The 15,571-nt window shown below is 44.7% G+C and overlaps 1 protein-coding gene across 1 annotated transcript in view; it reads left to right on the plus strand.

Moving 5' to 3' along the window:
• The window catches only part of TMEM41B (transmembrane protein 41B), an 11,853-nt gene extending 1,195 nt beyond the window's left edge, over window positions 1-10,658 (plus strand). The window contains 10 exon segments of the mRNA XM_077453644.1: window positions 1,409-1,468; window positions 1,471-1,525; window positions 2,204-2,332; window positions 3,493-3,535; window positions 3,537-3,556; window positions 3,558-3,585; window positions 5,265-5,369; window positions 8,321-8,377; window positions 8,379-8,460; window positions 10,345-10,658. Coding sequence (XP_077309770.1) covers window positions 1,409-1,468; window positions 1,471-1,525; window positions 2,204-2,332; window positions 3,493-3,535; window positions 3,537-3,556; window positions 3,558-3,585; window positions 5,265-5,369; window positions 8,321-8,377; window positions 8,379-8,460; window positions 10,345-10,514 — 749 coding nt within the window. The 3' untranslated portion in view covers window positions 10,515-10,658.
• Window positions 10,659-15,571: the final 4,913 nt, after the last annotated feature.

The following is a 15,571-nucleotide window of genomic DNA, read 5'->3' on the forward strand; positions in this document are numbered from 1 at the left end:
CGCCATTCCACAAGTGTGCGCAATTTTAAAGCGTTCGAAATCTAATTACTCCGTGTGATGTTATCTTTCTCATTTTTAATATATATATATATATATATATATATATATATATATATATATATATATATATATATATATATAATATATATATATATATATATTATTATTTTTATTTTATTTTTTTGATAAAAAAATTTGCAATGATCTCCATTTATTTATTTTTTTTCCTCTAGGGTCTGTTTGGGGGGTTATAAGTAATTTTGTAGGGTAAAAAAAATTACTGATTTAGGGCCAGTTCACACCGCATGCAGCTCAGTGCCATTTTTTTTTTTTTTTTTAAATCTTCTGCATCAACATGTATGCTGAAAACCATCTGGAACGGATCAGGAGTGCGTTGGAGTGTTTTTTATTTATTTATTTATTTTTTTTTTTGTGTGAACCAGCCCTGGAAACACATCAAAAATGCACTGGACCCTAGTATAGTGAAAAAAGCACCCAAATTAATTCAAAAACGCATAAAAAAATGCGTTAAAAGCACACATGTAGAAACGGGAACGGATCTGGACTGCTGCTTTTTTTTTAAATTTATTTATTATTTATTTATTTTTTTGTGGCTTGAACTAGCCCTTAGACCCCATTCACACCTGAGCATTTTTGTAGCTTGAAGCCTGATGCTACAAAACGCTAGAGGGGAAAAAAATCTATTATTCTCAATGGAGATGGTTCACATCTCCTCCACTCCATGTCGCCTGAAGCTCAAACAAGTTCCGGACCCTTTTTTGTCACTCGAATTGAGCAGATTTGGGCGTTTTTCTTCTTTTAACATTGGTGACCTTTTGCGGCAAATCGCAGTAAAAAACGCAGCAAAAACCATTGCAAAATCGCAATAAATTCACACGATTTTCTGCTTGAAAGCGCTACGCTCAGGTGTGAATGCAGCCTTAAACTTGTAAGCCACAGGCAGTAAACTGGCTGTTGAGGAACTACAAGTCCCATGATCCATTGCAAGGCTGATGGTTACAAGCATGACTCCCACAGGCAGAGGCATGATGGGACTTGTAGTGCCACAACAGCTGGAGGAGCGGCCAGTTTGAAATTAAATAGTAAACAGAAAGTGCCAGAAAAGGCCCGGTCTTCAAGTGGTTTAATAAATCCAACCCAAAACATTCCATAATGATCTTTCAAATATAGTAAATTGATAAGAGAGCGTACATCTGTGGGAGCCAATGGGGAGTATCGGGGGGGGGGGGGTTTCGTAGAGCAGGAATCCCTGATGTGGGGGGGGGGGGGGAGGGGGCTTTGATGGGGATTTTGTGCATCATTAAAATCCTCGCTGATGAAAGGATCCTTCCTGTCCTGATTTATGGATGTGATATATATTATTAATCAATGATTTTCTGTGTTTCAGGCAAAGCCCAATCAGAAGGCGGCTCGGCGCGCACCTCCCTCCTCATATTGGTGTCCATATTTCATCTGCCGCCTTCATCATGTTCCTGGTCTACAAAAACTTCCCACAGCTCAGCGAGTGAGTACCTGTGACCTCATCTCCACCCTGACCTCTGTACTGCACTGCGGTATATGTCAGAGCTATATACATGTATAATAATATTGTGTGCCTGTGGGGGGAGGGGACATTAGAGTGTAAGCTCCTCTGGTACAGAGACTGATGTGACTGTGGGGGAGGGGACATTAGAGTGTAAGCTCCTCTATACAGAGACTGATGTGACTGTGGGGGGAGGGGACATTAGAGTGTAAGCTCCTCTGTACAGAGACTGATGTGACTGTGGGGGGAGGGGACATTAGAGTGTAAGCTTCTCTGTACAGAGACTGATGTGACTGTGGGGGAGGGGACATTAGAGTGTAAGCTTCTCTGTACAGAGACTGATATGACTGTGGGGGAGGGGACATTAGAATGTAAGCTCCTCTGTACAGAGACTGATGTGACTGTGGGGGGAGGGGATATTAGAGTGTAAGCTCCTCTGTACAGAGACTGATGTGACTGTGGGGGAGGGGACATTAGAGTGTAAGCTCCTCTGTACAGAGACTGATGTGACTGTGGGGGAGGGGACATTAGAGTGTAAGCTCCTCTGTACAGAGACTGATGTGATTGGCTCAGTGATCTCTGTACAGCACTGTGGTATATGTCAGCGCTATATAAATGTATAATGATGATGATGTTATTTTGTTCATGTTTTCTCTGCAGGGAGGAGAGTGAGACGATAAGGATCCCCCGGGATATGGATGATGCCAAGGCTCTGGGGAAAGTGCTGTCCAAATACAAGGACACGTTCTATGTGGAGGTCCTGGTGGCGTATTTTGCCACGTATGTCTTGTATCCTTTAGAACTATAAATGGTTAAATCGAACTTGTGGCTCCTTGAAAGTAAGCCAACCTCGGATCCTCACCTTATTGTAAATCAACATGGAGGAAAGATTTTACTGGTTGTATGCAGCGGGCTCAGCGTTCTGTGACTGCATCCTGAATAACTCCGGGGGGGGGGGGGGGGGGGAATTAAGAAACAGTGGTGCAGGCAGAAAGCGTGAGAGTCCAGTGTCGGTCTTCTCTCTGCCAGAGAGAGGAAAGCTTGGCCCGTAGTGGGAAGGCATAAAAAACATCCAAATCGGAAGACTGCAGAGCTCGGCAGGGTCTCGGCTGATTCGGCTGTGCAGGTTCTGAGGCAGCTGGGGGACCATATGGAGGCACCATTAATGGTAGCCAGACAGTCGGAGAGTAGCTGGGATACACGGGGGGGGGGGGGGGAGGGAGTAGCGGTGAAGAGCACGATGCCGATGACTAAGCCAAAGTTGTGATGGAGATTCCAATGGATGACGTGGGGGGGGTGGTTATGCTTTTTGGGGCAACTAAGACCCGCCCCTTTGTCAAACCTATCTTTCTGGATTTGTAAAGGAGCTGTAATGGTGAACTGCAATCTGATGTGATGCAATCCCAGCCTCTGGCCGTCTCCTGCAGCACGCATGTGGCCCCTGGCCGTCTCCTCCCGGGGCACGCATGTGGCCCCTGGCCGTCTCCTCCCGGGGCACGCATGTGGCCCCTGGCCGTCTCCTCCCGGGGCACGCATGTGGCCCCTGGCCGTCTCCTCCCGGGGCACGCATGTGGCCCCTGGCCGTCTCCTCCCGGGGCACGCATGTGGCCCCTGGCCGTCTCCTCCCGGGGCACGCATGTGGCCCCTGGCCATTCATGTCTTCAGTCTGACAGTTTCGTGTGGTATTATGTTCACAGAATATTATGTGTGGCCCTTTTGGCCTCCTACATATTGAAAGTTGACCATCACCGACCTAGCAGGTGTCCCGGCACCTATGACCAAGATCGGGGGCCAGACCAATGAGAGAGTTCCGTAGCTGAGATATAGAGCAGAAGACTCGGGTATTGCTGTAGATTGTTATCTGTGGAGATTTTATCTTGGCAGCCGCTGCATTGCAGTCTGTACATTGATCACCGAATGCGGAATCTTCTTTACTGCGATATGTCCAGTCTACAGACCTTCGCTATTCCAGGCTCCATATTTCTCAGTATCCCTGTCTGGATTCCTCTACCCTTCCCCTGGCTCTCTTCCTCGTCTGTTTGGTGAGTGTCTCCTGTTGTCATATAAGAAACTTTTTTTTTCCCCTGGCTTAAAGGAGAAGTATGGTATGTGTATTAAAAAAAAAAAAAAAAAAAAACTACTCGCCTCCTATGCTGCCAATTTCCGTGTAATGCTGCGGCTGTCCCACATCCGCGTGAGAACTGAGCAATCATGTGACTGCTGATGGCTCGGTTCTCGGGCTGGTTGCAGTGTCCGTTCTTCCCCCTCCAGCACTCGCTGGAGCAACAGACAGAGGAGGGGGGGTGGGTGTAGCTGGCTTTGGCTCTCAGCCATGTTTTGAGAGGCGGAGCCAGCTGTCAATCGTGGCAGTTGGGTGGATCCCAACAATTTTGTCAGGTTCCTTCCAGAGCTCTTGGAGCAGCCCGGTCATGTGAGCTGAAAGCCGGCAATAGCCCGCTGTCTGACTCTGAGTCACAAGGGGGCACAAATGAGTCACACAAGGGAAGTATGACCAAAAAAAAAAGCTTTGGCCATACTTCTCGTGATTTTTTAGATGCTGTTTATTAAAAAAAAAGAAGTTTATACTTGCCAGCTCTGTGCAATGGAATTTCAGCCTCCGTTATTTCAACTGTCTGCGGGATTCCCCCACTGACAGCTGAAATGTAAAAAAAAAACGCTGGCAACTATCGGTTGTTAAGGAGAGGGGCCGTCTTGTCCTTAACAACTGAAGACTCCTTTTGGGCTGTTAGTGGGGTCCCCCTGTTGACAGCTGAATGGTAAACAAAGTCTTGACATTTGGAGCTGTCAAAAAAAAAAAAAAGCAAAAAAAAAAGCAGCTGAGCTGTTTATCAACAACATTGCCCAGCCACTGAAACAGAAAGATAAAAAGAAACATAGATAAAAAGAAACAATCTCTTTTCATTTACAGATGAAAATGGATGAACTTCTACCTGCAGATGAAGTCAGTTTTTTTTTAAAGCGAAACTGCACACATAATTTGTAATAAAAACATCTTTGCCATTCTGAAACTTCCCTCCAACCACTTTGCATAATTATATATATATATATATATATATATATATATATATATATATATATATATATATATATAATAATATTATACTGTAATTCTGTACTTGCCAAATATGCTGCCTCCTTTTTTTTTTTTTTTATGGGAGGGATCAGTGCTTTGCAGGGCGTATGAATTGGAGAATAACACTGTCCCTTTGCAGCACTGAACCTGCCCATCAACACACAAAAAACCGGCTATTGTTTCCGACGCACTGCGCATGCGCTGTCACACCGTTGCATCAGCTGCTGTGCCGTTCCATACTGCGCATGCGCTGCCCAGAGCGGGCATTTGTTTTTGATAGAGGGCACTTTTTTATCTAATCGGTATCAGCAAGTACTTTTTTTTTTTTATTTTTTTTTTATTTTTTTAGTATTTCAACTTTGTACTCCATTAAAAAAATCTAATTAAAAAAAAGGGGGGGGGGGACTGTATCCGTGAATCCCTAATATACTGTATATAAAGAGAACATTGTTTTTTCTCAGCAGTCTGCTGAAAGTCTTTATTCTCCCCCTCTCAGCTCTCCTGGTGTCACTAGCCTGGCTGTGCAGTCTGGCAGGAGTATACAAATCACAAGACTGTCTGAACAGAAATACAAGCCCTCTGTAGAGGGTACATGTCCGCTCACTCTCTTCTTCTGTCTCCTTCCAGTGTTCAGGTCTCGGAGCGTCATTCTGCTACATCCTGTCCTACCATGTCGGGAGGCCGGTCATCTACAAATACCTGACCGAGAAAGCCGTCAAATGGTCAGAGCAGGTATTGCACATTTCATAGAAGGATTTTGTTGATCCGAGGGTGAGGGTACCAGTTATGGGTGGCACCTTTTTTTTTATCTTGGAGACTCGGGTGTGAGTTTTCCTTCTGTAGCTTCTTATTGACCTCAGTTTGCCTCCTGTTACTCTTACATTCTGCATAAAATACAAAAAAAATTTATTTTTTAAATAATTCCAGCAGGGGGGCGCACCTTGTAATGGCAGTGGCAGGTATACAGACCTGGGAGCTCATTGGTGGAGTGCTGGGTGCTTTAACCCCATTCTGCTGAGTGTACCCATATATACGGCCTCACCGAGGGGGGGTCTTTATCTGTTGGGCTTTATATATGTGCTACATTGTTTGTGCTGGAAGAGTGCTGCTCACTTCGAGAACAGAGATCGAGCTGTCACGGAGAGCTCCCGGGTCTCGTACTGAACATCGGCAACCTGGAAGACCGATTCACCTAATTACTGTGATGCTATCATTGATCGATCACTGAACAGCCCCCACCCCGTCTTGTTTTCTTCTCTTGAAAAGAGAAGAAAGGTACATTGTATACATACAGGATCCATTTATACCATTGTATACATACAGGATCCATTTATACATTGTATACATACAGGATCCATTTATACATTGTATACATACAGGATCCATTTATACATTGTATAGATACAGGATCCATTTATACATTGTATACATACAGGATCCATGTATAAATTGTATAGATACAGGATCCATTATACAATACATTGTATACATACAGGATCCATTTATACATTGTATACATACAGGATCCATTATACAATGTATAGATACAGGATCCATTATACAATGTATAGATACAGGATCCATTATACAATGTATAGATACAGGATCCATTTATACATTGTATACATACAAGGATCCATTTTTACATTGTATACATACAGGATCCATTTTTACATTGTATACATACAGGATCCATTTTTACATTGTATACATACAGGATCCATTTATACATTGTATACATACAGGATCCATTTATACATTGTATAGATACAGGATCCATTTATACATTGTATACATACAGGATCCATTTATACATTGTATACATACAGGATCCATTATACAATACATTGTATACATACAGGATCCATTTATACATTGTATACATACAGGATCCATTTATACATTGTATACATACAGGATCCATTTATACATTGTATACATACAGGATCCATTTATAACATTGTATACATACAGGATCCATTTATACATTGTATACATACAGGATCCATTTATACATTGTATACATACAGGATCCATTATACAATACATTGTATACATATAGCAGGGGTCTCAAACTGGCTGCCCTCCTACCTGTGGGAGTCATACTTGGCATTGTCATTCTTGCAATGCCTCATGGGAATTGTAGTTTTGCAACAGCTGAAGGGCCACCAGTTTGAGACCCCCTGACATACAGGATACCTTCTATAATACATTTTATACACACAGAGGATCCATTATATCATACATTGTATACATACAGGATATGTTCTACATTATTTTAAATTGAGTTGTGTATATAATCATCTTTGCTATCCTGTACTTTGTATTATCCAGGATATATTTGGCTATAATCTCTTGCTTTTCATCAAACTTTTTAGTTTTTCCATTAAAAAAAAAAAAGGGATTGACCAGTGCGCCGGTGTCTGATTGTCTCTATCCTATAATCCCGCCTGCTAAGGTCATTACTGTCTGATAAGCCTGTTACCATAAGACAGATGAGTGTACAGCACTGAGTATTATGATTACCGGACACAGAATCATGTTAAAGGGAGACTTCAGTCTACCCAAAGGAAATGTTTCAAGTGTTTGTAAACCCTACAGACCACTTTGACCTACAGGTAAGCCTAGATTAATGCTCCTCTGTAGGTGCAAGAAATATCTCTAAACCTACACGGTTAAGGAGATATTTTTCCTAAAAATGGGCACCGATGTCCAAGGCGTATGCGCACTGAGCGTGCCGTTAGTGAAGGCGATCATGCCGTCACTGATGGCTCCCGCGCGCATGCGCCAGAGTGACGTCATCACTGCTCCAGCCAGTCACAGTGCCGGAGCAGCGATACCCGGAAGTCGCTCCGGGAGATATGGCAGTGACGGAGGAGGTGATCGAGGGTCGCTTTGGGGACTTCGATCCCAGTTAAGTCATTCATAATGAGCTAGTATGCATAGCATACTAGCTCATTATGCCTTTGTCCTGCAGGGTGTGTTTGTTTTTGTTTGTTTTTGTTTGTTTTTGTTTGTTTTTGTTTGTTTTTGTTTGTTTTTGTTTGTTTTTGTTTGTTTTTGTTTGTTTTTGTTTGTTTTTGTTTGTTTTTTGTTTGTTTTTGTTTTGTTTTTGTTTGTTTTTGTTTGTTTTTTTGAGAGGGTTTACTTCCTCTTTAATGTGACCGCCATGTTTTTACACACTTATTGTGTAGCTGGATTAGTGTCACTTTTGGTCAGTATACTGGCCAGTACCGAAAGAAGATAGGAAATCCCGATAGCGGGGGGGGGGGGGGGGGGGGAGCGTGGAACTCATCCAGTGAAGGTTAATCATGTAGAGTTGTAGTAGGGATCATCACCTGCAAGCCCACGTGTGTCCATTTCCTGTAAGTGGACTTTTCCTGCTGTCCTAAACAGAGTAGTTGGGACATGTCAACAGCAGATGGCGCCAATGTTCAGTTACACTCGGAGGGTCCTCTTTGTAGGTCCCGGTGGAATTTCCTGCTTCAACCCCCCTCCCCCTTCCACCCATTGCAGTATGTATCTATGGGTGTTCTGTGCACCCCTACCAGTTTAGTCTGAGTAAAGCGATTAGCGTGATGGCTATATGTCATTGGAGGCTCCATGTCCTGTAATAAGATCCCAATGTATAACGCCGGTCTCCGCTCTTCACTCTCTGATTACCTCGCTTCTTATGTTTCCAGGTGGAGCGGCACAGAGATCATCTGATTAATTATATCATATTCCTGAGAATAACACCTTTTCCTGCCAAACTGGTTCATCAACATCACATCTCCGGTCATCAACGTTCCCCTCAAAGTCTTCTTCTTGGGGACCTTCTTGGGTGAGTAGTTGTACTGGAGCGCCACCTAGTGGACAATTTTCTAATTGCACTGATAACCTGTGAGTACATTTACCTGGATACCATCTACAATGGTTCTCGCTGTTCTCGGCCAAGCGTGTGCAAGAGGAGAGAAGACCCCGCAGACAGGCTTATCGCTGGATCAGAACAGGTAAGTATTTTTTGGAGGGGGGGAAAGCAATCGGCAAATTGTTTTGTACTTTATTGCAGGGACTGCATTACGGTTAAAAAAATAAAGTTTTACCTTTTTTAGAACAACTTTAAGCATTTTCTCCACTAGAGTCCCCGGAACAAATCGAAGGTTGAATTTCCCCAGCATGGCCTCTGACAACAGAACCTGACTGGTTCTAACCCTCCCCTACTCCATCCACCAGCTAAAAGCTTTGCTTTAGATCAGGGGTCTCCAAACTACGGCCCTCCAGGTGTTTAGGAACTACAATTCCCATCATGCCCAGTCATGTCTGTGAATGTCAAAGTTTTTTACAATGCCTCATGGGACAAGTAGTTCCGCAACAGCTGGAGGGCCGTAGTTTGGAGATCCTTGCTTTAGATGAACGTTAACCTCTTGCCTTCAATGCATTGCCCACATGGGCATCCCTGGAGATTTGGGGTTCGTGTTGAAAGCGCACTTCCCACAGACGGTGAACGAGCTGTCATCGATCGCTCCTGGTCAGTAATGATTAAGCGGAGTTCCCCCTCCCCCCAGGTCATCAGTTACAAAAAGTGTAGCTGCTGACTTTTTTTTTTTTTTTTTATTAAGACACTCTCCTGTCCCACGGTCCAGCTATGTGGGCATACGAAGCCCTGCTCCTCTTCCCCCCCCCCCCCCCTCCTCTCTGCGGCACTGGCATTGTCACTGTGTGCGCCCTGCTTTGACTTCACAGCCTGGCATACACTGCGCATGCGTGAGCCACGCTGCGCACTGTGACTGGCCGGGCAATCACCTGGGACCTGTGACGTGTCCCAGATTGCCGAAAGGGAGAGGGGAACTTGCCTGCTGTGGGAAGAAGTGGGAGCTGGATCCCTCTAAGAAGAGGGTATCCGCTCCCCCCTCCACAAAAATTACATGTCAGGGGGTCACCTTCACTTAAAGCGGAAGTTCCACTTTTTTGGGTGGAACTCCGCTTTAAGAGCTGCTGGGCCGAGCGATCATGTGTCCACTGCAATTGGCTGCCGCAAAGCAGCCCAGCCTAAAGTAGAGAGTTGGCAAAGAGACTGCTTCAGTCTGGCTCAATCCCAGCCATGCCCCTCTGATGCATTTCTAAAGGGCTAAAGCTGAGTTTGTTAACGCTATACTTCGGACTGTTGTGTGTGTGTGGTGGTTTTGGTTTCCTTTTTGCCCAGCGTGTTCAGAGTTGGGCTCTTTATCCTCCTGACCTTGTGACTTAGGAGTCACCGACGCACTGGAGCGGTACCCCAAGCTTTTTATGGTCACTGTGATTGTGACAGATATGACCAATCTCGCCCTACAGACGTAAAGACCAAGTTAAAGGGACACGAGGGCTGAGCAGGAAGGAGTTAATAACCCATTCAAAACCCCTTGAAAAAGCCCCCACCTTACCTTTTTTTTTTAACTGGGGAAATTTATATATATATATATATATATATATATATATATATATATATATATATATATATATATATATATATATATATATATATATATATATATATATATATATATATATATATATATATATATATATATTTTTTTTTTTTAATTAATTTATTATTAAAAAAAATATATATATATTTTTTTTGAATATGCTGAAATTCTTCTTCTTTTTTTTTTTTTTCCTCCTGGCTTTGTGATGTATAAATAAAATTTTCTGCTCTCGTCCTCTCATTGCACCTTGTCTGTTCCAGGCGTGGCCCCACCGTCATTCGTGGCGATCAAGGCCGGGACCACACTTTACCAGCTGACCACGGCGGGGGAAGCAGTCTCCTGGAACTCTGTCATCGTCCTCATGATCTTGGCTGTCGTCTCCATCCTGCCCGCCATCTTCCAGAAGAAACTTAAGAAGAAGTTTGAATGAGCTTCCATCCCGCCTGCTGGGCTCTCCTCTTAGGACTCGCTCTCTGAAGACTGAGAAGAAGATAAAAAAACTAAAAAAACTTATTTAATTGTACAGACTGCAGTTTTCCTGCCTTTCTATTAAATTAAAATATTTTATTTAGAACTTTTGTCAATAGCCCCCCCCCCCCTCCCCCCCCCCATGCTAGCCACGGCTCAGGAGGTGGTATGGTTGAACTTATTGAGGCCTTACAACACGGACCATTGCTGGTGTCAATGAACTGGTAATAGTTGACCATTCTGCCCCTCCTAGACAGGGGAGACTGCAGGCTGCTCTTTAGAAACGGTGCCCCAGCTTGGGGTAAAGAGCTATTGCACTGGACTTCTTTATCCTTTGTACATTGACCACCCAACCAGTACGGGCTCTAAACACTCTAATTTTGCATATACGGGGCAATGGCATACAGGATGAAGAGTTAATGCCCCCCTTTGGTGACTGTGCAGCAGTTGCCATGGTACCTTTGTGTGCTTTGCCCACCAGCACCATCTCTAGTTTCCCAGCCTGGTCAAAAGCTCCCCAGCCGGCTCACGTTGGGGCCCCCAGCCGGCTCACGTTGGGGCCCCCAGCCAAGGATGCTATACTGGCAGCCCCCTGCTGATCTGATGGAGCCCTGGCCCTGATTTAAGACTACTGCCTGTACCTGATTGGTGGCCCTGGATGAGTATTAGCTGTAGGACGTCTGTGTAAGCCATGTGGATCCAAGGACTGTGCAGCGTTCTGGTCCTTGTCAAAGCGTCAGCCCACCCAAAGGTTATAATTTAATGTCTGGTGGTCAGAGACAAACAGTGTTGTATCTCTTGGGGGTTCTCCAGTGGTGACGTCTCCCAACTCTAAACCTGCAGCACTGCACCAAACCTTCTCCTCTCGTCTGTGCAGAGATTAATAGGGTTCCGGTTTAAAGAAGCCTGTCTTGGCTCACCATTATAGGGAATAGATGAAAACCGCATTCCCCTCTCCACTGGTCCAAATACTTTTAATTAAAGCATCAACAGTGTAGTTGCAATCAGGGTTTTGCCACCCGTTTGGTAACTTCCCCCTTAATGCGCTTCGCTGTAATCACGTGGATCAAGCCACTTGTGATGAAACGCATCAGCTGTGTTTACTTTTGGGGCAGAGATGCCATGATTACAGCTACACTGTTGATGCTTGAATAAAAGTATCTGAAAGAATGAAGATTGGATTGCGGCTCTCATTCCTCTAAACCCCCCCCCCCCCCCCCCCCCAATTATGATAAAATCCCCATAGGATGAAATGCATAAAAATTCCAGGAAAGGAGGGCCGGGACCCCCTCGTGAAGGGGTGTGGAGTAGAGGAGCACCAGAAGGAAAATTTGGTGCCAAAACTGAAAATTCAGGATGCACTTGGCCGAAAATTTACAGTTTATAAAACGTATAGATATTTTTATATAGAATTGTATTATATTCAACTTTTTATTTCATATCGTAAATGAATAGGAATTTGTCATCCATTATCGCCAGCTTTTTAGTCCAAGAAAGGCTAAAAAAAAAAAAAAAAAATTGCATCCCTTTTAAATTCTATGCCTGCACACTGGTCTGTGGTGGTGTTAAAAATCCTGCTTGCTGCATTTTTCGGTCAGTTAAAAAAAAAAAAATACACCTCCCTGTTAAACGCATTAATACCACATGCGTGATGCTTTTTTTTTTATTTTATTTATTTTTTTATATAAATTTTTTTTTTTTTTTTTTTTACATATGTTAACATTTTTAGGTATACAGAACATACAGAAAATTAAGGTAAAAAAAATAAAAAAAATCTTTATAGTCTAAATATCAATTTTAACTGCTTTGTGGTTCCATTAGAGAGACTCCTCCTCACTTCCTATTGAGGTGACAACGGTTCCACCAGACAGGAAGTGAGTAAAATTCTTTTGATGGGATTTTTAGCTAGGGATGCACCAATACATATATATATATATATATATATATATATATATATATAATTTTTTTTTTTTTATTATTATTTTTTTTTTTTACTACAAGTATTGCTACTACTGATTTTTTTTTTTTTTTTTTTTTTTTTTTTTTTACCGATACCTACCGCAACTGTTTTGTTTTCACTGCAGCTGTCAACAATAGTAAAAAGCATTGAATTTTTTATTTTTTTTGCACTTTTTCATTGTAAATATATGTATAAAAATATTCACTAACAAAGCAAACAAAAAAAGATTTAATTGTTTATCGTTTATATAAAAAAAAAAGCAGGAAAATAATAACTTAATGGAGAATAGGCTTAATTAAGGCTGATTTAAGTAAATTAAGGGTTAATAAGGGGTTAAACAAACAGAGGAACATTTGCTCATCCCTTTGATCTGCAGATGAAGAAACGGAAAGATACTAAAATAAAAAACATTGTTTCTTTTAGTGTTTCAGTGGCTGAGCAATGTTGTTAACAAACACTGGCAGGTGCTTTTTTTTTTTTTTTTTGATGGCTTCAATTACCGAACTTCTTTAACACTTCAGTTGTCAATAGCGGAGACCCACTGACAGGTCAAAGAACCGAACCTGAAACAAATATTGATGCATTTGCACAAGTACCGATACTTGTGAAAATACTCGGTATCGGTACAACCCTAGTTTTACCCATTCTGCTTAAAGCTGAGCTCTCTCAATCCATCGGTCATGTGTCTTCTTCCTGGGCTTTGTGTATTCCTCCCAGATCTGTACAGTAATCAAGTGTGAGACTTCCTGTAATAATGACCGTCCACTGCTGCTCTCTCTCCTTGTGCAGGGGGACTGGTCTTGTCTCCACCCACTCCTGTAGTTTACTGTAGTGGGTGGAGTCTGAACGGTTCCTCCCAAAGCCCTGCTCTCTCTCCTTGTGCAGGGGGGCTGGTCTTGTTTCCACCCCCTTCTGTAATGGGTGGAGTCTGCTCAGTCCCTCCCACAGCTCTGCTCTCTCTCCTTGTGCAGGGGGACTGGTCTTGTTTCCACCCCCTTCTGTAATGGGTGGGGTCTGCTCGGTCCCTCCCAAAGCTCTGCTCTCTCTCCTGCAGGGGGACTGGTCTTGTCTGCACACTCTTCTGTAATTTTCAACAGGCTGCCTGTAGTGGGTGGAGCCTGCACATTACCTCCTGCAACTCTGTGTAGGGTGACTGGTCTTGTCTCCACCCCCTCCTGTAGTTTATTGTACTGGGTGGAGCCTGCTTGGTCCCTCCAACAGCTTTCCTCTCTGTTCTCGTGCAGGGGGACTGGTCTTGTCTCCGCCCCCTCCTGTAGTTTTCAGCAGGCAGCCTTTGGTGGGTGGAGCCTGCTCAGTCCCGCCCACAGCTCTACTCTCTAATTTTGCAGGGGGGCTGGTCTTGTCTCCACCCCCTCCTCTTGTTTTCTACAAGCAGCCGTTAGTGGGTGGAGCCTGCTCTGTCCTTCCCACAGCTGTGCTCTCTCTTGGTGCAGGGGGACTGGTCTTGTCTCCGCCCCCTCCTCTAGTTTTCTACAAGCAGCCGTTAGTGGGTGGAGCCTGCTCTGTCCTTCCCACAGCTGTGCTCTCTCTTGGTGCAGGGGGACTGGTCTTGTCTCCGCCCCCTCCTCTAGTTTTCTACAAGCAGCCGTTAGTGGGTGGAGCCTGCTCTGTCCTTCCCACAGCTGTGCTCTCTCTTGGTGCAGGGGGACTGGTCTTGTCTCCGCCCCCTCTTCTAGTTTTCTACAAGCAGCTGTTAGTGGGTGGAGCCTGCTCCGTCCCTCCCACAGCTGTGCTCTCTCTTGGTGCAGGGGCACTGGTCTTGTCTCCGCCCCCTCCTCTAGTTTTCTACAAGCAGCCGTTAGTGGGTGGAGCCTGCTCTGTCCTTCCCACAGCTGTGCTCTCTCTTGGTGCAGGGGGACTGGTCTTGTCTCCGCCCTCTCCTCTAGTTTTCTACAAGCAGCCGTTAGTGGGTGGAGCCTGCTCCGTCCTTCCCACAGCTGTGCTCTCTCTTGGTGCAGGGGGACTGGTCTTGTCTCCGCCCCCTCCTCTAGTTTTCTACAAGCAGCCGTTAGTGGGTGGAGCCTGCTCCGTCCTTCCCACAGCTGTGCTCTCTCTTTGTGCAGGGGGACTGGTCATGCTTCTGCTCCCTCCTGCAGTTTTCTATAGGGGGTGGGACCAGCTCTGCTCTCCTGTACAGCACAGTGATGATGTCACTGCTCCTGTGAGTTCAGCTTTAAAGTGTAAGTTCACCTTTTACAGAAAAACTGTAAGGTGAACTTATATTGGACCCCCCCCCCCCCCCATACCGTTCTCCCCCGCTGTGAGACATTGGGTTGCTGCCCTACAGGTTCGGGGTATTTACAATCCCCATGGCTTTCTCTTATCTAAAGCTAACAGGATGGGCTAGGCGGCTTCTGATTGGTCAGTGCTGACCAATTGGAATGCCTCTTCTCTGTACATGCTGAGTTATGTATAGGGGATTAAGCCGCAGGGATTTCAAATCCCAGGAGGGGTGAAGCAGCAACCTGATGTCTCACAGTGGGAGATGGCAGGACTTCTGTATAGCGGGCCCGGGGGGGGAAATGGGGAAAGGGGTCCAGATTTTCTGGAAAGGGAACTTGCCCTTTAAGCTTTACATGTAGGAATTGATGTGGACTGTGTAGTGCGCGGTACCGTATACTCCGGATAATGGGGTCCTGGGACGCATTCAGGATGCAACATTTAGCTCTTCCTGGTCGCCAGCTGCTGCCAGTTGTTCAAAGTTCAACAAACGTCCCGCGTGGGGAAAATCTGGGAATAAATCCGTCTGCAGATACCGCTACATCCGGATTAATGCCGCCAGAAAAATAAAAAAAAACATTGCTGGGCCCCTGCAGATTTAAGTCATAATGTGCTAGTGTGGACTGCATACTAGCACATTATGATGGACTTGCTTGTAGGCAGAGCTCCCCCAGAGCAGCGCTGTCCCAGCTCCCCCGGTGCTGCCATCCTCACCCGCTCTTCCTGTTGGACTCCAGCTGTATGAATGGCCAGGCCCCCCCGATGATGTCACTCGCCAGGAGCCCTTGGGGTCCTGAAGATTCAGCATGATATGCTGT

The sequence above is a fragment of the Lithobates pipiens genome, unplaced genomic scaffold, assembly GCF_037356315.1.
Source record: "Lithobates pipiens isolate NorthernLeopardFrog02 unplaced genomic scaffold, aLitPip1_a1.2 Scaffold_24, whole genome shotgun sequence".
Lineage (NCBI taxonomy): Eukaryota > Metazoa > Chordata > Amphibia > Anura > Ranidae > Lithobates > Lithobates pipiens.